Source organism: Crinia signifera, chromosome 8 (genome assembly GCF_055691185.1).
Source record: "Crinia signifera chromosome 8, ASM5569118v1, whole genome shotgun sequence".
Lineage (NCBI taxonomy): Eukaryota > Metazoa > Chordata > Amphibia > Anura > Myobatrachidae > Crinia > Crinia signifera.
In genome coordinates, this window is record NC_139224.1 from 20,302,598 (window position 1) to 20,325,874 (window position 23,277).

At 46.2% G+C, this 23,277-nt stretch overlaps 1 protein-coding gene across 5 annotated transcripts in view; it reads right to left on the reverse strand.

The window, feature by feature from the left end:
* Positions 1-937: 937 nt before the first annotated feature.
* BRPF1 (bromodomain and PHD finger containing 1) overlaps positions 938-23,277 on the reverse strand; it is a 31,734-nt gene continuing 9,394 nt past the window's right edge. For 3 of the 5 annotated variants that reach the window (XM_083155943.1, XM_083155945.1, XM_083155946.1), the window contains exons 4-15: positions 20,308-20,464; positions 19,747-19,842; positions 17,596-17,727; positions 17,364-17,510; positions 14,885-15,197; positions 13,102-13,416; positions 10,215-10,508; positions 7,953-8,100; positions 6,988-7,118; positions 5,610-5,731; positions 5,260-5,414; positions 938-3,137 (exon numbers count right to left, since the gene is read on the reverse strand). In XM_083155943.1, coding sequence (XP_083012069.1) covers positions 2,954-3,137; positions 5,260-5,414; positions 5,610-5,731; positions 6,988-7,118; positions 7,953-8,100; positions 10,215-10,508; positions 13,102-13,416; positions 14,885-15,197; positions 17,364-17,510; positions 17,596-17,727; positions 19,747-19,842; positions 20,308-20,464 — 2,194 coding nt within the window. In that variant the 3' untranslated portion in view covers positions 938-2,953. The remainder of the gene's footprint in view (positions 3,138-5,259; positions 5,415-5,609; positions 5,732-6,987; positions 7,119-7,952; positions 8,101-10,214; positions 10,509-13,101; positions 13,417-14,884; positions 15,198-17,363; positions 17,511-17,595; positions 17,728-19,746; positions 19,843-20,307; positions 20,465-23,277) is intronic. The other 2 variants (XM_083155944.1, XM_083155947.1) reach the window with 2 other exon arrangements.

Sequence of the window (23,277 nt, forward strand, 5' to 3'; positions counted from 1 at the left end):
AAGAAACTGTTAATAAATAAATAAATTACAGAGATGGCCATTCTTTGAACTAAACCAGAATTCTGCCTTTATATTAAATGAAACCATTTTTTTCAAAGAATATCAGGAGAAAAACTTATTTTCCTGATGTTAAACAAATCTTTAATATAAAGAGATGCGTTTTGCCATCTCCGTTACCACCGGTAACAATCGGGGTGGAAAAATATGTAAAAAAAAATAAAAAATACAACCAGCCTGCACTTTAAAATCTAAAACGTAATTGAACCAGATAGACAGGTTTATTTTCTAAGAACAATATATTTTCTTTCTGAAATAAATACAAAAACAGAAATATACGCAGTAAGACTCAAAATAATCATTAAAATAAAAAAATGACAAATTACATGGAGATCTACTAGACATTGTGCTGCCTAAATGTAAAAGGTTAAAGAATTTTACATGAGAAGATGTTGAAAATGCTTTTCTCCCATGTTCTACATTGATACCACCAAGCTATGCTTTAGTAAAGAAAATGTCTTATCGCTTAAAAAAAAAAAATCCCTTCATAATAAACAAATTAAGGATTTCAAATTGTTTACAAATGAGAATAACTTAAATTCTCTCATATACATTATTTACAGAGACATGCTGTAGTTAGGAAGCAACTAAAGAAAACAAAAAACCTGTTATACCCCCATCCTTTGAGCACAATGGAGGCAGCCCTGTCGTAGGCTTTGACAATGTCCACGGTTCTTGGCAACCAACAAAATGGCTGCCTACGCTGTAAGAGACAGGTGCTCTATAAGAGCAGCAAACATGATTTCACAAATGCACCAATGTTCTTCCGTGTGGTGCGGCGTCAAATATCTTCCCGTTCTCTTCTAACGAAGGGATCAGTGTTGCCGGGGATGAATGACGAAGCACGATTAAACGTGCTCCCTTAATTTAACAGCACGTGTTATCTGAAGACGACTTTTTCCTCGGTCCCTGCGGACGCCTGCTGACCTTTTCATTTATTTTTGCTAAAGATGATCCCTGTACAACTTGTCATGTCTGGCCTCTAATTGGTCCATCCAAAACATGTCATGCATAACAGCACCAGAGACCAATGTACCATCACCCTGCGCCAAGGCCAAATGTGTAATGCGCAACACTGCAAATGGGACGATGTTTAAACAAGAGACGCCAATTTGCTCTGGGTGGCTGAAAGCATTCTCCTCCTTCATGTAACCCTATAAATGTTCCTTTGTAATGTGATCAGTGAACAGACCGAGGGACAGTACACAATTATTTCGGTGGAATTATACCTCTGTCCTTGGTGTTCATACGGAAGCATAAATCGCAGTACAGAATAGGTCTAAGTCCTAAGGCCATCTGGTGACCAGTAGTTCTTCTCTGGCTATTGATGGAAACGGACCAGCAGCTGGAGAGCCTCCGATCTACAATGCTTTGTGATTTATGCTGTACATCTAACCAGTCTTTCAAGCCATTGATAGTGATACCAAACCAGATGTTCACTTTCTTAATACATAAGGGATTTGAACCCCTTGGAGATCCACCAGGAAAGGTGTTTTGTGGCCACCGAATTAACATCTAGAAACCGCGGTGGAAATAAAATAACGGTTCCAACGAGTGCTCCGGAACTTCTCTCTAGTGAAGTATAACAATTCTGCAAGGAAGACTCTGTTCCACAATGTATAGCTAAAATTCAGTTAAGGTGCTTTTTTAAAATTCTGTTTGGTTAAGATGGTAGTTCGTCAGTCTAGAGCAGTGGTTGCTAACTCAACCCTCCAGCTGTTGTGGAACTACACGTCCCAGAATGCCCTGCCACAGTTTTAGCAATCCAGTATATAAAATCTATGGCAGGGCAGGCGTGTAGTTCCACAACAGCTGGAGGGCCATGAGTTTGACACCACTGGTCTAGAGCCTTCTTCTAGACTAGTGGCTTAGAGCAGTCCTGTCCAACCGGTGACCCTCCAGCTGTTGTGAAACTACACATCCCAGCATGCCTTGCCATAGTTTTAGCATTCTCTAATAGCAAAACTGTGGCAAGGCATGATGGGACTTGTAGTATCACAACAGCTGGAGGGCCATAGTTTGGCCATGCCTGGCTCAGACACGTTCTTGGATGCTATTCTGAATTGTAGATTAGTAGACCAATAAGAAAATCAAAGCTTTATGGATCTAAAGTACAATTTAGTAGCAAATGTGCAATCACTGTATGGAACTGTCCCTCTCCGCTGATCTTTGCTGTAAACCAGCAGGCTGCTCCCACGGAGGATCTGTCTTATGGATGTCTGTGCTGGCACTAGTAGTTCTACTACGAGCCTCCGCACCATATTATGCCACCTTTTGTTGGCTCACTGGACTGTATACCTCATATCACGTATCCTTCAATAAAATAATAATTCCATGATTAAATATTGTAGATGGAGAGATGTTTTCAGTTATGACCTGATTGCTTTACTTATCTAGATGTGAAAATATTAAAACCGTAATCCTATCATTCTCCCCGACGTGTAAATCTCTATTCTGTTGTGGCATAAACAGACATTTTTGTAAAAGACGATGATAAAAAGGACAGGACATAGAAATGAACAGAGACATAAGATGTCTGAGACACTGTATAAAGTCTGTACAGTCCATGATTCATGGTAGGCCTACAAAAACGCCAGGCGTGTGGAGTCTGCAGCCCATAGCGATGGTCAGCCAGCAACCACCATACGTTCTCCCGCTGTCATATCCACAATGCAGAAGCGGCCTCCCACTCAGACCTGTACTCGCCCAGGCCTAAGTAACGCCGCTGACCCCTCCATGGTCATCAGACGGGATATTTTATCTCTCAAATAAATGCTACCCAATTTAAGGTAATGTCTGTAGCTCTGGTTACCATCTGTGTTTCGGATTGCCAATAGCAGCACAACAGGACACAACGTACGTCCTCTAAGACCCGAGAATGTGCCGAGGGAACAGTTTAATCGCTTTCGCTGGTCTCGCTGCTCTGCGCTCCTTGGACTTTGTTGCGGTGCTGCACGGCGCGGTCGTAGGCAATCTGCACCGATTTGCGAATGTTTGATTTCCTCCCTTCCAGCATCTTTTCCTTATCCAGCTCCCGATTCATCCCCAGTGGAACCAGCTTTGTTCTGGGCAGCCATTGCCTGCAAAAGGACAGGGCGAGATATTGTACAAGATCCACAAATACGTTGTACGAGTCAGTATACATATACCGTAATGGTGGAAGATATCGCTATATATGGAATTATGTGGCTGGTCGTACTGTGGAACATCAGGCCTCAGTCAGTGGAGACAGGACAGATCACAGCTTATGGAGCCCTTATGACGGCACCCCACCGCCGGGGGGCGACGTCATAAGTGAAGACATCCACTCGCATGTACCCTCAACAGGAGAAATCAATCGATGGTTGCCGACCATCGGATAATTTCTCCTGGGCTCAGTCAGTGGACACTGACTTATATTTGCGGGCTGCGGGACAAAGACAGGGCAAGAGGCTGATATCATATGGCATCAGCCGCCCACTACGGCACACATCGTCTCGCCCCCATTTGCATAGGAACGCACAGCAATATCATGGGGAAGTCCATAAAAAGCTGAGTAGTCACATGCCTCATCAACGCCGCCGTCCGGCTCCTCCCCTGTGCAGGTCGGCAAAGCTCTCTGCATGTGCATCTGACAATATGCACAGTCTTACCATCAGTCCCCAGTGCAAACACAAGGGGGACCGACGGAACCGAGAATCTAGACCATGGGTCCTCAAACTGCGGCCCTCCAGATGTTGTGAAACTACAAATCCCAGCATGCCTTGCCACAGTTTTAACACTCCCTTATAGCAAAACTGTGGCAAGGCATGCTGGGATTTGTAGTTTCACAATATCTGGAGGGCCGCAGTTTGAGGACCCATGATCTAGACCAGTGGTAGCCAACCCTAGCCCTCGAGAGCTACCAACAGTTCACATTTTCCAGACAACCTAGCTGCTGCACAGCTGCACTCATTAATCACTGACACATTTTAAAAGATACACAGATGGAGCTAATTAGCTCACTTGTGATTCTGTGAGGAGACCTGCAAAACATGCACTGTTGGTAGCTCTCGAGGACTAGGGTTGGCTACCCCAGATCTAGACCATTAACTCTAACTGTACAAAGTAGCCTGATGGAGCCATCTAGTGGTGACAGCAACAAACACCCAAATATATGCACAAGACTGGGATAAAAACATATTAATAGTGATTTATCATGTGCAATATGCCCCAGCAATGGCCAGATAAACCTGTGTGATATTCCAGCTTTACAAAGATGTTTTCCTTTTACTGAAATCTCCTTTGGCGTTTTCATTATTGCTTAGTCCCAAGGCAGATGCTGTACTGCAAACCCAGTAGAACAGGCATGTCCAAACTGCGGCCCTCCAGCTGTTGTGAAACTACACATCCCAGCATGCCTTGCCACCGTTTTAGCATTGCCTAATAGCAAAACTGTAGCAAGGCATGATGGGAAGTGTAGTTTCATAACAGCTGGAGGGCCGCAGTTTGGACATGCCTGCAGTAGAAGGATGTATATTCAGTGTATGATTTAGCTGTGCCTGCACATAGGCTAGCGTTGTTACCTGAAAGTGGCTAATACAATAACCGTACCGCAGAGAGATTTGTTGGAGACACAACCGCTAGCTTTTAAAAGCAGCAATATTTTCAAATGCAAAACAGGCTTAGATCTGCCTCCAACATCAGGCCCGAGGTGTTTATGCTATCGAGGGTTAAAGGGAGAGGAGACCGGTTTTGTATAATGACCAATACCTTACCCATACATGCAGACTTCTTAATGAAACAGGAGTCAGCACACAGACAGGAAGGAGTAGGACAAGCCATGTTGCCGTGTCAATGTCCCATCAAGAGGTTTATCAAAAAGTAAATGTACTGCATGGCTGCTGCACCATTTCTTTAGTGATTTGTGTTGCTGCTGCGGGACCCCAGAGAGGTATGTATTAAAATATGGGTGTGTATCTCCAATACAGTGAGCAGGGTGCTCTAGAAGATCCATATTGGTAAATTTACTAAAGCTTCGAAAACACGGGGATATTAGCAAGCAACCAACCAATCCCAGAAAATGGGGTGCCAATTGCTGCCATTTGCAATTGTAATCACAGCAGATTTAATTTGACAATGGCAATAAAATAATGAAAAAACAAACAAAAAGGAAGTACTAGTATTATAATAACTGTGCTACCGGCGCCCTGTCTGTACCACTGTGCAGGCTGCCATACTTACCAGGTGCGTTTATTGTCAAAAAACAGAACGAGGTAGAGATGCTCTTGTGCTTCTTGCGTCATCTGCTCTCCCAATTTGAGAACATCGACGGGTGGCACAGGGATTGGAACCCCGTGATGAAACACTCCTTCCCGGGGCATCTTTGGGTCGATTATCTTAAGAAGAAGAAATAAGTCAGTCAGTCTCTCGCCCAGCAGCGGGGCGTCCGTTGGAGATTTCGTTCCAGACACAATGACAATTAAGATGAGATTCCAGTAAGATTAATGGACCCACTGATCAGTTGTGGCACACAATATATCCAACATGACTAAAACAACAAGTAAAATAATAGGGGTGGAACTGATGTCTACCAGAGCTGGATAGGAGGGGTATCCCCGACACTTGGCCCACACCAAGTCTAAGGCTTCTAGAGTGGAGTCTTCATCTTCGGACAGCCACCCCGCCCCTCGTCCCTCCATTCCTTTGCGTACCACTATCAAACAACAGAAAAGGTCACAAGTCACAGGCCTGTCTTGGGTTCTCACACGTCATACAGTATATTCAAGATTCTATGGTATCAATCAATGTACACCCTCACACGGCGATGCTGGAGGCAGCCATTTTGTGGGCCGCATGCATTTCTTAGTGAACCGGTACGAACTTTGGTTTTGCTCCCAAAATGGCTGCTCCACCGTGTCAAAATTCTGAGGTAATATTTAAGTTTTTGCAACTTCCTTATGTAAAAAAGTTATAGGGAAAAACAAAAAAGAGGTGTTAAAAGGCAAGGCTCAGCCACCCCACAGTATTAATTCCATAAATACTGGGACAGATGAGACTTATGCCTTGGAATGTCAGACCCACATACAGAAAGAAAAATAAAACAATGGTCTGCCAAAGAAGAAACGTTTAATTATTTTACCCTGAGAATAAGGGCAATGCTGATAAGATGCTGCCAAATCACACTTGCCATTTGCAATGAAAAAGGAGATAAGATCTTAATATGTTTAAAGAGCCCCCCCCAACACCGACACACAACTAAGGGCAGCCATTTTATGAGCCGAACCAATGTTCTGGAGAACACGGCCTATCATTTCTGTAGAAAATAGTGAACGTACGTGTCCAAATAAAGGTACTGATTCCAGAAAAATATCGGCCGTATTCCCGGAAATATTGCCTCAGGGCCCAATTCAGAGACCGCAGTAGCAGAGCTTCTGTGTGCAAATCAGTAGGTCAGCGCCACAGGCGCCGCCATCTTGTGTGAATAGATGCCTCCTGCAGGCTTCCCTGATCTGCTGCTACATTTGCAGATGCCTTGGATCCCCCTAGTGGCCACAGGCTGCCAGTCAGGCAGCAGCTTAGATGGCAACTGCAGCCGACGACGCGGTATAGGCCATATATGTGCGTAAATCCTCTCTGAATTAGCCCCTCAGTCTGCAAGATGGCTGCAGGCGACAGGGAGCAGCCATCTTGTAGACTGAGGGGCTAATTCAGCCATCTTGCAGTATGCAGGCGACAGGGAGCGCTTTAATACCCTGGCAGACTATCCCGATTATAAGATAAACAGTTAGAGAATAAAAGTGAACAGACTGGGTGGGCCAAGCGGTTCATTTATGCCTTTAAATTTAGTCTTTTAGAGTAAAATCCACAGATATGGGCGACAGTCCCACATAACAGCTGAGGACACACATTTCATACAATGGCCGACTCTGGTGGTGACCTATGGGTACAGTTCTGTTAGGGGTCACTTACAGCCATGTCCTACTCGGCTGCCCATGGAATACGTCTCGTTCTCCGTCCCCGACGTGTCTTCGCTGCTGTAGTCATGGAAACTCTCCCTAGAAAAGGACTGCTTCCCGCGACCCTGCTTAGAGGGAGTTGTGCTGGAAGGGAGAGATGGAAACACGTCACTACTTTAATGATATACACAAAATCCATTATGAAAAAGTTTACACTAGAATTGTATTCAGATCAAAAGGCAAAATATCGCCACAGCGATCAATAAAGCTGGATGTATATTTTCCGACCATTAAAAAAAAAAAAAAAAAAAGCGTTTATTTTCATAATTCTATATCCACCAGCGAGGCTCCATGTGACATAAGCCTGGCTGCTATTGGCTAACAATCAAACTAACTTATGTCAAGGAATATAGAGACTGTAATCGCACCGGATGTATTAAAATCCCACGTGCGATACATCGGTGCCTGGGTACAACACTGAGGGATGTTAACCCTTGGAGTGAATTTTTCAAAATAGGTGTGAAAATTGCCAAGCAAACATTGTTATTCATCATATAATCTTTTACACAACATTTGTTTTATTTGAATTTATATAATAAACGCGAGAGACGCTGGCATTTTTTAGCAGATATTTTGAGCATCTCTCACAGAGATTGTTGGCACTCAAAAGGGTTAATAAAGTACGCGATCACTGTTCGGTCCCTCATTAGCATAGCAGTTGTAGGATGCTAGCGATATTGTCGGGTTTGACCAAGTTGAGCGATATGCCGATCTAACAGACAGATCGCTCAGTGTGTACCCAGCTGTAGTCTTTGTGACCAACTCAGGGATGCCAGAAAAGCAGGACTGTCAAGTGTGTGAATGTGGACGCGTCTCTACTGTATCTACTCCACTACGCTGAATAGCACCCAGGCCTGGACGGAATCCTTCGCTTAAACCGTTAAACCATTTGGAAGTGCTACTTGCAGAGAAAGTTACCTGGTTCGGTCAGAGGCAGCGCTGCTGCTGCTGGTGGTGCTGGATTCAGAGTCTGAGCTGCTCCGGGGAAGATTGCAGTCAGTGCGGTAAATTAAAAAACTTTTTTTCACCTGCTGGTTGCTGGCGCTGAAGCCGTTCGTGGGCATGTCTTTATGGGGGGGGAAAAAAGAGGCAATTCAAAAATATTGCAGATTATGAAACATTTCTCAAAGGACATCTCTTTTACATTGACTAATGGCACCAATACGTCACATGTCCTGTGGACACGGAACATTTACAGTGTTGCAGCCACCACGCCTTCAGCAACGCCCATAGATAGATCTGCCCTAGTTACGGTGGTAAATGGCAGCGCGGACGCCGTTCTCCTGTTGCTTGCCTAAAGCGGATTGTATTTGGATAGTATTCATCGCTGCCCTGGAGCCCATCTGCTTCAGGGCATTAGAATTCATGTCTAGGCCAACAGCAAAAAATAGCTAATTACTTGTCCTTTCTAAGTATATCAAAAAATACCGTACTAGCAGATTTAGGTAGGCTGGGTAATAAAAACACTATCATGCGCTTCCATTAGGAGGAATGTATCAAACAGAATATTACAGTCTACCCCCTTCCAATTCCATAACATCTCTGGGATCAGAACCCCCCCCCCTTTTTCTGAAAAAGTTAATTAGTGTTCTCACCATCGCTCGCCTTGGTTACTTGTAATCTACTCCTCTCTGGCCTTCCAAATTCCAGTCTCCCCCCCCCCCCCCTTTCAATCTATCCTGAATTCTGCTGTGGGCAACAAATCCCCCTCTCATCACTTCACTTTGTGCTGGGAGAATGTAGGCAGATCCTTATCCACTCGGTCTGCCTACATTCCCCTAGCATAAGCCAATTAGCTGTTGCGATCAAATCATCAAATCCCCTCTTTTTTTGTATACTCTACGTCATTAGATTATATTTATAAGCTTGTAGCTAGGGCAAATATTGAAGATGTTACCCCCCAATAAAGAATTATGGTCCACCTGTGGCGTCATGTAAATAAGATATAGTAATAATTAGTTGGATGAAATATGAACTAGCCTTTTTGGTTTAGATATTTCTCTATCCCATCACATCTCCCCGAAAAGTATGGCTCTGCTATTTGAAATGTTTTAAAACATGAAAGCAACAGAAAAGCAAATTTAAAAAGCCAAGATGTATTTTTAGAGAAAACTGGCAAACAAAACAATGGGGCAGATGTATCAAGCCTGGTGAAGTGATAAAGTTGTCGGCAACTTTATCACTTCACCAGGCTTAATAAATATCGGATATCCACTGAATAATACCATAATAACTGGAGATTTTTTGCCACTATAACATTTTCTTCACTTCAGACTGATGAAAACAGGATATAGGATGAAAATTGATCACATCTTCTAAAGAGGACAAAAAGAAGGGAGAGGTTGCCCGTTGCAACCAATGAGATACTAGCTCTCATTTCATAGATTGATATATGAAAGCTTGAGTCAGAGTGGTTGCTATGGTAACTGCCTCCTGTCTTTGCTAAACGGTTTGATAAATCCCACTGTCACTCGCCAATGCAGGAAATAATTTGTGGGTACTTGTGTATTATCTGGGCACCCGATTTTTTTGATTGTATGCCTTAACTTAAGGCATACAATCAGATGCGATGGACCCGATTGTTTCGGAAAAATCCGGTTGATCGCAACGCATGCAACTAAATCACATGCGATGCGATGGACCTGATTTTTACATAGGATCTAATGTTAAATGCCCCCCAGACCCCATTTTTTAATTGTATACCCACCCTGTTCATACCCCCACTATCCAAGTGGGCATGGAGTTGATTTTATATAATGTGGCGATCCACCGAGCCCGAAGCGTGGCGAGCGCAGCGTACCCCGCGAGGGGACGCGGATTACTTAACATTTATTCCGCGTCCGCTCGCCACGCTTCGGGCTCAGTGGCTCGCCACACTATATAAAATCAACTCCATGCCCACTTGGATAGTGGGGGTATGAACAGGGTGGGTATACAATAAAAAATGGGGTCTGGGGGGCATTTAACATTGGACCCAATGTAAAATCGGGTCTCGGGGGCCATTTAACATTGGATCCTATGTAAAAATCGGGTCCATCGCATGCGGTTTGGTTTCATGCGATGGACCCGATTTTTCCGACCCAATCAAAAAAATCAGGCGCCCAGATAATATACAAGTACCAATTTGTGAATTAGATCATTATTTAGATCATGTTATCACCAACATCTTTAGCCACTTACCCAGAGAAGCATCCTCTGCTGACTTGTCGCTGTCGCTTTCACTGTCCGAGCTGGATGTTGGACGGGGACTCCTGACTCTCTTTCGCTGTCTCGTGGACCCCCCAATTATGGAGAGCTGGGGGGGTCCAATTGGACTGCTGATCTGCCCCGACGCCAGCTGGTTATCTCTGTTCTTAGGAGGCCTCCCTGGTCTCTTTGGGGGTCCTGCAGTTTTGGGGTTCTTCTTGGAGAAAAGGACAGAGGTCCTTCTACCAACTTCATGTGCAGGAGTGGAGGAAGTGTTTGGGCCAAGTCCTGAGAGGAAAGAGAGAGACAGGTAGAGATAGCGCAGAATGTTAAGATAGCAGAACGAGAGAGAATAAAATGTTATGGGGAGGGTAAAAGAAACAAGAGGAATGGAGGGAGACAGGACAGGACAGAGGATGAGAAGGAAGAAAAAGGAACGTATTTATTTTCTCCAGATAAAACAACATAAAAACAGCTTTCAAAGCTGGAGAGGAAACTCCAATACGTGATTTGGGTACATGTATAACACAAGCCCTGGGGGTGCAGCACTGCCGGGAGGAATGTTCCTCTCCCGGTGCATCAAAAACACAAAACGGCCAAATGGGAAGTTTTAAATAAACACACTTTATTGATAGAAAAAATGAGAACATTACCCAAAAAGAATTTGCAAAATGTACAGTGCTTGATTACAATGATATCAAAAATAAAACTGAGCAAAAAAATAAAAAAATATTTATATATGTATGCCAAGAGTCATCGACTGAGAACTCAAAACAGACATTACAAGGTCCTGATAGTAACGCAATATAAAACAGCAGTTATAACAATGATTATCCAGTACATGTCCATGCTCAGTGAGACCGTAACACTGGTTCTACAGAGATATCCCGGGTGAAATAAGATGCCAAATCCATAATTAACTAGCAAGACCTGCAGCATATACCAATTGTATGGTTTCTTTCATTGGAATGACTTGATGAAAGCTAACATCTGATTGGCTGGTTTACACAAAACACCTTAATTTCTATTAATTTCTCATATAGTTACTTGATCTGGTTACTAAGGCATAGCCAACATGTGCACTGGGACATGTAGTACATAGGCTCACAATATCGGTTACACAATCATACCAAGTATTACTTTTGTAACGGTCATTGCTTTTGCAAAATCATTAATTTGTCCTAAATAGGTTTTCATTCTAACATGCATCTTTCAGAACCAGTGCAGTTCCTCCTCCCTGCCTGGGGTGTCGCTCTCTGCAGTGTGGTCTATTTCAGCACTGATATGCAGACCAAACTGTGCTAGAAGCACCACAGCAGAGAGAGACACCCCTGGCAGGGAAGAGGAACTGCACTGAAATGATATTCGCAGACAAACTTAAGCCCAATGTCTAGTATTGGCTTTACCGTATGTACATTCTCTTGTGATACACCTTTTGTAATGAGACTCTAGCAATAGGACACATGTAAGTGCTGAAATGTATTCTCTAGTACTAATTATAGTTGATCATTTTACATCAGTAGTAGTACATCAAACATTCATTAGAATAATAATAAAAAATTCCACATTTTCGGGAATCGTTGACCCAGAAGAATGGCTACTGTGACAAAGCAAATCTTGCAATAACTTCGCAGACAAGTTAAAGTTGCAGTCTGGTGCTCATCGACCAATATAAGCATATTAGGTAGTGTGGGGCATATTTAAACGCAAAGTAAAATGACAGTGTATATTTTATGCTAGACAGGACTTGTACGGCCTCTTCCTATACCTCATCCAGCACGCAGCAGGCTCAACAGGTAATGTTCCCTAAGTCACATATGCATGTATATATATTTTGTTGACTTGGGGGGGGGGGGGGGGGGACGACTGCTTATCAAACATCTTTCGCTGTTAGCTGATTGTCTGTGTCCGGCAGCCGAATACATTAAAGCTGCCGAGTCTTTACGGTCATTCTCCCTCTTATAAGGAAAGTGAGAAGAGACAGGAGGTGGATTCAGAGCGGACGGTTCAAGAACACTGCGCAAATAAGCGACCAGGTATCCCCGCTTAGTGTTGTGAAACTAATCAAAGCGAATGATCTTACTAGTTGCCGCGAGCGACCGTTGCTATAACTCCATGTTTTTCAACGAGCCTCATATAATTAGTAAAAAAGAAACATAAGTGAACCCTAATGTCAACATTGTTCCTAGTCTATGTTTTATGGTGGGCTAGATACACTCTAACAGAGAGCATCTAACAGTATCTAAGCCTCTGCTCTCATCACAGCTAAGCTAAGGAAGTTCCCTTTAGACCGGGGCCTAACAGCCCACAGATAAAGAGAACTATTGGCCAATACCCAGGCAACAGAGGTGTGGTGAGGGGTGAATGTTGCAACAGCCAATGGAATGTCTGCATCTACTGTGCACATGTGATGGGTCTACACAGTAACATAAAAAGGTACCAAAGACAATCTAAACATATGATCTCTCCTAACCAACAAATATAGCAGCATTTTCATATCCAGAAGGAAGTCAAACAAGTACAAAAAAAATCCCAAGTAAAAAAAAAATAGAAAAAAGTCAAAACAAACCCCAGTATAAAATACAGACGAGTCATTTTTTTCCATTTAGTCACACATAAACCGAGTGCACATGATATAAAAGTATAAAGCGGGCTTAGGAAACCCACAGACCCCAGGAGTGGAGAAAACAAGTCTCTGCGTGCCAAAGGATGGCTAGGCCCGCTGGGACCTGTAGTTCCACGACAGCAGTGAGAGGCACACATTGCCTATCTCTTATATAAAAAAAAAAAAAAAGGGAAAGTGCTATAAGAACAATCACACACATATATGTAAACAGAGCTGCAGAAGAGGCCCCTGAGCACAACTAACACAGGTCAGTACCTTTCCCCGTCTCCTGACTGCTGCTCTCTTCTGCAGCACTGTCCGTCTGTCCATCCTTCTGAGAAGGGCCGTGCAAAGTCAGGCCGCTCCTCCTGGTGGAGCTGTGCCGCTCTGCCGCTCCGTCCCTTCTGGACTCTTGCTGGTGGGCCATCTTGCGGCGGATGGATGTGATCTCCTTGCGGATCATCTTAGCCCGCCGCGCTCGTCCTATGCTCTGCTTCCCAGCGTTCACCTCGTCCAGCCGTGCCAGCTGGACTTTCAGCTGTTCGTCTAGAGGGAGGGGTTTGCGGTTGTCAGAGACAGTCCGCTGAAAATCTAGGGGGGGGAAAGAAAGGCATTTAGAGGAAAGGATTTAGAGAGAGTAGAACTAAAAAAAAAAAAAGAGGAAAAGCAATGTACATACAGTCAGTGATCAGAACACACCTAAGAATCACACACACCATAATTTTAGCAGTGCCCTCCATATTGCCCAGTAATACGTAAAGGCGTGTGACATTAGATCCGGTACCTTTCTAACTGGACTCTATGGGGTAAGATAAGGCTAAGATGCCCTATTGAAGATGGGATGTTGCCCATAGCAACAGATCAGATTCCATTATATTCTAGAGCCTTGATGGCTAACCTTGACACGCCAGATGTTGTTGAACTACACATCCCAGCATGCTTTGCTTCAGTTTTGCTATTTGCCCATGCTAAAGCTGATGCAGAGCATGCTGGGATGTGTAGTTCAATAACATCTGGCGTGTCAAGGTTAACCATCAAGGTTCTAGAACAGTGGTTCCCAACCTTTTTTCTCTCCCGTACCCCTTGATTAGGCTTTTCATTGATGAGTACCCCTCCTCTCAATTTAAAATATAGACAGTACTTATGAGTGGAGTGGAAGTGAGCAGTATGCGTATCCTTATGCATGTCCTTATATTAAGGAGTAGCGGACAGGAATCGTGCCCTTCCGTGTCTTGCCGCTGGTTGTGTATTGTCTCCAGGGTTCCCACTTACACCTGTAGGATTAATGCCGCTGCTTCTTCCACCCGTGTCAGTGCAGGGCAGATGATCACTGACGTCTGAGGGCAGCACGGGTAGCTCCCATTGGATTGCTGGTCAGGCAAAAGCACAATGAGACGCTGAAGACAGAACCATAAGTGACACAACATGGTTCTTCTCCATAGCAATGGGACTTCTTCTTCTGCCATCAAAATACTTTTTTTCATCTTCCGCCATTACCAATATTATTTTCAAGTACCCCCAAATGGTCTGCAGAGTACCCCAGGTTGGGAACCACTGTTCTACACATAATGGTCCCAGTAATGCCCCTTACACATATAATTCCCCCCTGTAGTGCCACTGCCTTATACACATAATGTGGGTTCCATGCTCGTTGCCCTGGGGGAGTAAAAGGTTTTCATTGTGGGAGGAAACGGCACCGCAGAGTATCTGACAGCATTAAAGCGCCCCTGCACCCCTCCAAAGATGGCCACAGATGCAACGGAGACAGACGCTAGAAGTTCAGGAGCACCTTCAGCGGGTCCACTCTGTGGCAGCAGCCATTTTTGGAGGGGCGCAGGGTCTCTGTAATGCTCTCAGAGACTCTGTAGCAGATGGGCAAGTGTGGTGCACTGCGCCCTGCTTCCCCTTTGGCACCCGGAACTCGCATTCTGCCGGCTCCACCCTCCCTACACCCCTGCCTTTGACACAGGCGGTATCCAATGCAACAGCACCTGGATGCTTTGGCCTCCATAACCCATTAAGAATGAAGTAAATGTTGTGTAGTACAGTCACCACTTACCGTTCTCTCTGCCATGACGCCCAGTTTCATTTCCCATAGTGACTTGGGGTAAGTGCATTCCAGTCTCAAAGTCGATGCCAATCTTTTCCGCCTGCCGGCGAGCTTGCTGGATGACCGCTGCGCCCTGCTCTCGGAGCCGGACCGCAGAGCGGTAGAAGATGGTGTCCTTCGCGTTGTACTTTATGCAGTTGTTGACGATTAGGTTGAAGTCCTCCTCAAACTGGTCAAAGTTCTGGTAGCGGAACGCTTCTAGGTTAGCCTTCATCGTCTTAAAGTCCATGGGCTTCTTGATGTGTTCTAGGTAGTCTGGCACCTGACAGGAAACCGCACAAAGAGTTAAAAATACAAGCAGCGTGTGCCAACCACCAACAGGCACTACAGAATAACTGGCAGTTCCATGCATTTAACGGCTGACTGGTATTCTGTTCTTTAGAAGACAAGACAAACCCCTCAGTCTGCCTCTAGCCCAGTAAACAAGGATATTAAAGAGTTATTAATAGTTATTCCCTGACAGTTATTGCTACACCGCTCCACACTGCAGACAGAAAAAGTTGAAGAGGGCAGCGGTGGCTGTCCCGTAGTAGAGGTACTAACAGCTATATAACAATAAAAAAATAATAATAAAGAAATTAGGGCCCAAAGCCGTATGCACACTTAGAAGCAAAAACATGTGTGAGTACTCTTTACTCAAGCCGGAGCATGTTGAGCATGTCCCTCTGGCGGTGTGATGCGCTGCGCCCTGCTTCCCCTTTGGCGCCCGGAGCTCGCTTTCTGCCGGCTCCAACCTCCCTACACCCCTGCCGGAGACACAGGCGGTAGCCAATGCAACAGCACCTGGATTAAAGGCATGGCTAAAAATACATGCTGAAAGCAGCTCAAATGACAAAACGGAGCTGCTTTCAGCTCAAAATCACCCAGTGTGTATGGTCCTTAACCTTGTCACTGCAGCTGTGGACCCCTTAGATAGTTCACTTTCAGCATTAGACATCCTGCAAGTTTATGAGATATATGTGTGCCAACTGCGTGGCTTCCTTCAGTACTTTCGATGTCTTTATACTATCAAGTTCAATTCATTATGTTAGCAGCATCTTTCTCCCGACAGCATTAATGGCCAAAGACCAGCAACCTGTATGTTTTGGGCTTTGTGGGAGAAAACTCAGGCAAACACAAGGCCAAGGTACAAACTCCACACAGAGCAGGTGTTAGTGGGAATAGCAACCAAGACTCCAGCGTAGTGAGACGCCAAGGCTATCAACTGTGCTACCGGGCCATCCGATTAAATATTTCCGAGGCCATGGACACAGAACAGAGCTTCCTTTAGGAAACAACATTATGGGCTCATCAGCAAATATGGTAAGGGAATACACAAAACCCTTCTCTAACCAATATTAACATACAATGCTCTGCTCAGCACAGTCCTGCTCCAGGGGGTTGGGATCATTTGGTCTATTGCATTATGGTCGAAAGTCATTAGGTCGAATCCATTAGGTCGATATGCTAAAAGGTCGACATGGGAAAAGGTCGACATGATTCTAGGTCGAAAGGTCATTAGTTCGACAAGGTCATTAGTTCGACATTGTCTATGTCGACATTCACAAGGTCGACATGGGGTTTTTCACTTTTTTTTACCTGAATGTCAACACAGTCGACATGGACACAATTTAAAGTGCACTGCATCCCCTCGCATCGCTCGCTGCGCTCGCAATGCGTCGGGCACGGTGCCTCGCTACGCTCGGCACACTATTTTATTCTCCCACCACGCCCTAGTGGCTGGTAGGGCATGAAATACCGCCTGTTGGCACATGTTGGCTCAAAAAACAGTGAAAAACTCCATGTTGACCTTGTGAATGTCGACATAGACAATGTCGAACTAATGACCTTGTTGAACTAATGACCTTTCGAACTAGAATCATGTCGACCTTTTCCCATGTCGACCTAGAGTCATGTCGACCTTTTAGCATGTCGACCTAATGGATTCGACCTAATGACTGTCGACCATAATGCAGTAGACCAAATGACCGCATCCCGCTCCAGGGGGCCTGGCAGACAACACGTTAGAACGTTCACATACGACCCCTGGTGGCCAAGCGGTGACTGACCTGCTCCTGAAGGCTGCAGCAGCAGAGCCCATTCTGGGTCATGTGACTAACTACCGGCAGAGTTTTTCCTGGTAAGGTATCCTCACCCCTGTCCCTAACCCTTCCACTAGAGCAGGGGAAGGACTACACATGCCAGCTTGCCCTTGCACAGGTTTGCCATCAGGACATGCTATAACTGTGGCAGTGCATGCTGGGATGTGTAGTTCTACAGTAGCTGGAGATCTGCTTATGGCCTATGCCTGCTCTAGAGCTTGATTCTACCCCTCCTGTCCCAAAAGTAACCCTTAAGGTCGGCACGTTGCCTGTTGACACTTTACAGCACAGACAGTTATAATGGTCATGAGATGCAGATAATATGTGATGGGAGATTGGATTCTTACTTCGTACAGTTCTGTTACCTCAGACAGAGGAATGGGCTCAGTGAATATATTACTGGTATCTTTCTCCTGCAGCAGCTCCAGCGTCTTCCTCAAGAGGATAAGGAAAGGAGTCAGCTGGACTTCAAGAGCCAACTGCTGGATTTTGATCTGTAACAGAGAAGGGCTGTTAGCTCGGGGGAGTGAGCCGGGGGATCCGTCCAGCGCTCGCGAATGACACCAATGAACCCGTTACCGTTTCTCTCTTCAGCTTCTCTCGTTTGCGTATTAATTCTACCAGCAGGCGTGCCCGCTCCAGGTCGTGCCGGAGCCTCTGCCACGATTTCAATTGTTCCTTCAGCACCCAGTTCTTATCCGTGGAGTCTTTCTGAAAGGAGACAGCAATTAAAGCCAAGAAATAGGAGTGACACAGGAATATTTATCTACATTTTACCAAGACAATGTTGATAAAATTCCAAGATACACAGCAAAGAGTCAGATATTGCTTACAAAAGATCAGCGTTAAAAAGATTAAAAGGATAAATCCATGATTGTGGAATGTACAGAACCTCAAATATCCATCAAAAGAATAAAGGGTGCTCTCTGTAAACCTAACGGGGCCCATACATCAGTAGCGTTCCAGCTGTGTTATCTGGGCGTTGCACCCTGCCGGTTTGCATGGCTCTGCCTCCTGGGGACGGCCGGGCAGCACGCGATTCCTTGGTCGCTACCATAAAAGTGAAATGTGGCGCTGGCCAGTAGCAGCAAGGCCCAGAGATGGAGAACGAGCTTATGCTCAGGCCTCAGTAAGGTTAGACATGTGGCCGCACTGTGTACAGACCCGCTACCCCTGTATCTAATTCATACGGTCTGCAGGGCAAGGTAGCAGCCCGCTCGCTGCAGGCTGACCCAGAGAGCAGATAAAGAATAGAATAGTACCGGCGGGCGAGCAGGCTCCTCTCCTCCCTCACACCGTCCTGCATCGGTCTCGTCGCTGCCTATCTCCCCCTCCTCCTCCACCACCCCGGTCGCCAAGCCTCGTCAGGTTGAGGTTATGGCCGGGACTGCGGGCTAAAGATGGGTGACGGGAGCCCGTCCGAGCCGCGGCGCATCCCAGGGCTCCTGGCCGGGCAGACGATGCGGCCTCTTCCCAGAGACCTCCAGGTAACTGTTCTCCCAGGCAACTTTCAGCAAGCTCTTCTGCCCAGTGTCATTCTCCTGCTGAGGATACACCCGTTATGTGATTATACAGCCCTTATCTGCACTGTTTTGCATCCCCGGATCTCCCCACCCCCCCAGCTGAGGTCCATTGATGTGGCATATGGGGTGGTCAAAGGGCAAAGAGTTTAAACAGGATTCTGCACTTCAGTACCCCTTATTTATAATATGGAACACAGCTATAGGATACCTCTCAACAGTTTTGCAGTCCCACCTGCAGTCTGGTGTGTCCCGTACGGGGTTGTGGTGCGGGAGAGGGGGTAGCACTGCCGTGGCATCTGTAGAATGCAGGGAGAACCTGTGGGCAACCTGGCATTTCCAGGAGTGCTGGGCACACCCTCAGAATATGGTGTCACATGGACACCCCCACTCCACATGAGACCACACCCCTTTTTAAACCCCCACCCCCTAAAAAAGAACAACGAGCCCTTCAAAATCTAAAATGCACAGCTATCGGGGTAATTCACTGTTCTGCCAATGCCTGGATCTGTGTATCAGAGAAATCAGGGATATACAGGTTATAAAGCTTCAAAAAAAAAAAAAAAAAAAGGCGGCTGGGTAGTGACCAATCAGGGACATTTAACCGATACCCAGACGGATTGCAGATCCTCGTTGGCTATCCAACAAAGTTTTTGAACACGGATCTCAACGGCGTTGGCAGAAGGGAAATCAGCCAGTAGATGTATGGGCCCCCTTACTCCTCTTATCTCTAGCAGAGTGTATCTAACAGTACTTGTTTCTAAAGGCACTGTACATATATTCGGCTGTAAAATCGCCCACAAGCCCGTCACAGACAGGTATAAGAATTACACAACCTTGTTCACAGTTATCAGCATATACAAAATGAGCAATTTACGCCTGACACAACCTAAGTTGCAATGCAAGGCATGAAAATACATTGTGATTGCATGCAGGGAAAATACCGGCTGCTTTTGCTGGTATATATACTGGCAGCATTGTTTATACACCGAAATGTAGAATTAAGCAAACACACACCTCTGCCCAACTATAAATCACTTAGCACATTTAAATCTGCCCCACCCACAGTGCAACCTGGTTTTACCCAGGTGCAAAATCCTCTGAGCGTAAATGGTTACGTTTTTTGTTGTTATTTTTTAGAAGGTAACACTACTAAAATGGCAAAGTACGGTCCACATGCGATCACTCCAGCGCACGATCTTATAATCACCTTAACCGTTTGGTCTCCCATCTCGTCATTTGATTTAGTGACTGTCCCCAAGTGAGCAGAGACGTCCTCAGACAAAGGAATCCTCCACTTCATATCCTAGTGGGAGAACAAAGCATTCAGAAATAAAATTGAACATAAACCGTTACAAACTCCCCAAAAGTAAAAAAAAAAAAATACACATTTTTTTTTTTAAATGTATCCTTGCAGAATACCGGACGACAATATGGCAGTTACGTTGTGCCCTGCTAATACAACCTGCCAGTGCCATGCTGCCACCTGAATAGATGCAGTTTGCATGCAGCAGCACCTATTCACATAAAATTTAGAGCTCAGCCACTTCGCAGGTGCGGGATACGCCACCATTAGTGTTCTCGAGAGCCGGACATGCCCCCCATTTGTGATGCTGACAGGGCAGCACAACCCCAATAGGGACGCCTGCAAAGCCGCACCCCCTCACTGACCCGAACCATCTTTTTCCAACACTCGAGTATGCTGCCTCCCCCTCGCCCATGTCCGCACCCTAGCAGGATCACTAGCAAGTGCACTCAGCTGCTGTCTGACCTGTTCACAGTTCCTCTGCGACTGCAAGTGCGTCTGTAAGCGGCGCAGCAAGGGGACGCCGTTACGGGATTGTCTCTTTAGCGTCCAGTAACTGTGCAACCTTTGCATGAACTGGCTCTTTCGCTGGATAGTTAAGCAATTGGTGATCTTGCTGAGTCTGAAAGAGAAACAGGCAGCCAAGTCAGAGTGATAAACCAAAATGACTGATTTCAAAATCAATAGCTGTGAAGATTAAAAACAAAAAACAAGGAAATGATCACAATTATTCGTAACACTATTACTGGGACAAGAGATGCGCTTCCACCCCGAGGGCCCAGTTATGAGGTGCCGTGCTGAGTGCAGTAGTAGCGCAGTGTTCTAAGACGAGCTCTATAAGGGACCAGAGGAAGCTACGGACAACCAAAGTGCTTGACTCAGTTACCATGGCAGATGAGATGTGTTCAGCACTGACATATATTCTCAAAGTGCCTCATGCCTCAGCGAGACCACCATAGTCCCATCAAAATGATAGATGGGCACCCATCAGATTCTATGGGAAATGTACATTTTTAATTTTTAGAAGCTTTAGTTAATTTTCCTCTTAGTTCAGCGCACAAACTGATGCTGCGAAGTCTGGTCTGTGCATCAACGCCTGTGCCGTAGATGCGAATAAGTTGTTTAGTCAACAGATTTGGGGCCTCTGTTCCCTTGACATGTTCTCGAAATACCCCTTTCACACCAGAAAATGCAGGGACTTACCCGGGATCATGGGTATCTAGCCCTTTTACACCAGCCTAGTCCATCACTAGCCCCTTTTACACTGCTTTTTATCACCCGGCCGCGGCGGGTGAGGGAGCACACAGCAACTCCGCCCCCAGTGGCTGATACCGTGTGACACTCTTTTCCAGAACGCGGCCAGAGACAGGAAAGCCGGGCGATTATCTTTCACACTGGCCTGTATCCTGGGCCCAGGACCCTTTTTCACCAGCACTAAACCTGGGTTGTTACCAGGAAAAAAAGGCCTGTGTGAATGGGGTATTATGAGGGATGCACAATGTTTAGACATAAAGAAGAAAATACTGTCACTGCAAAAAAGACTAATGCTGGGTACACACCAGGACGACTAGGGCCCGATCCCCTCAATCTAGATCCAATTCCGACCAATTGGATGTAGGTTGTGTGCTGATTGGGCCCTTTTCTGTCCTGGTGTGGACCGATCCCGATCCGATGCGCGGTCCCGCGGGTCGGTCGGTCGTTATTGAGATCCTACCTGCTGCAGGTAGGATCTCAATGACGACCATACAGCCGGGTGCGGGTCGCCATCGGATCGGACCCGCTCACGGTGCACATCGTGAGCGGGTCGTGCTGGTGTGTACCCTACATTAGGCTTTATCTCATATATTTGGCTACATCTGTCACTCAAAATGTGTGAGTGTGTCTATAACGCTGGGTGGAGCCTCTGACTCCGCCCACACACACACACTCACATGAGCCCACAGTGCCAGATACCCTCTGCCTCCCCATGCTGCCCGGCAAAGACACTGCTGCTCCACAGCCACCAGGTGAGCTCCCCCTCCCCGCCCCCCCCCCCCCCGTGATTCGCGCCCCCCCCCCGCGTATTATGTTCAATATAACAGCCAGCACGGCTGCAGCCCGGCAGAGCGGTGTACGACTCTCCCGGCTGCCGCTACATGAGAGCAGGTCTGCGGCACGCCTATTACATAAATCAAGGCGGCTCACGAGCTAATCGGGAGCTACCACTGCAGCTCCGTGCTTGGAATAGGCGCGCTCCCTATTAAACAATCATGAATCTCGCTTGAAGCCTTGATCAACTCTGTTTTAGCGCTTTCTACCATGAACGATCCAAAGTTATAAGACTGATACTGTTTATTTTACATCTGGCAATTCTTTGTTTATTGCTTACGATTCCCATTACATCGGAATATGGAGGTTATTCTGGCTCCGTGTCATTGAAATGCCACCTGCCCCCCCTCTCGCACGCCGAATATCCCCGTGTGCATGCAAGTGGATGTTTTGCACATACATCCATTCGCAGGCTTGCGTGCAGGGACAAAATCATCCGATGGTCGCCTCTGTGGTGTCTTAGGTCTGCGGGTGCCCTGTGGGAACGCCCATGAAACGCTGGGTGTTTCCATGGGTGCGTCCCTTCGCTGCCCCATGCACGCCGCCCTGCACCGCTAGGTAAACAGGACGGCGAACAAGCAATTCACCGCGCCCGCTCACAACAAGTAGCTGCACATGTGAAGAATGGTTTATCCAGTGTCGCTCACCATTGCTCCCCTGTGCGAATGGACGCAGGGGGAGTGTGGCAATTAGTATAAGGTCCTATATGTAGACAGACTAAACATACAGTGTACAGTCAGAGACATCTCAGAGGACTGAAGGGTTCTGAATTCAAATAAACATGAATGAGATGAACCCATGAGTTGTGGTTTTCTCCTGTCCTATAGGATTGGCAGGGGGGAGTTCGTGGAGTCTTAGCCTGTCAGCAATTGGCTGAGAGAGCGCTCAGCCAATCACAGGCTGCCCATTCATTGTATGGGCTTTTTTTTTTTTCAGTACTGACAGCTCCCGGCTCCCCCCGCCCAGCTCTATGTTACTGCCGCCTGTGTCCCCCGCAGCATCCGCACTACTAGCAGCGTGCGTCCGTCCCCCCAGCCGCCTTGCAGCATCCCCCGCCCGCCACCTCGATGTCCCCGGCCCCCCTGCTCGCTCCACATTGCAGCTCCCCGGGAGTTGCAAATGATACATCGCATGCGATGTATCATTTGCAAAACTTGGCACATCAAGTGCCAAATCGTGTGTCCCCCTACCGGGGAGCTGCAGGGGGAAATCAGGTCCGACTTGTCCTTAGGACAAGTCGGACTAATGTATGGGGGCCTTAGCGGATGCTAGGCTGATTTAGTGCCCCTCTGATCTGGTTCACCCTCCTCATCTCTCGGTTTTGTAATTGAATGAGTGAATTTACTG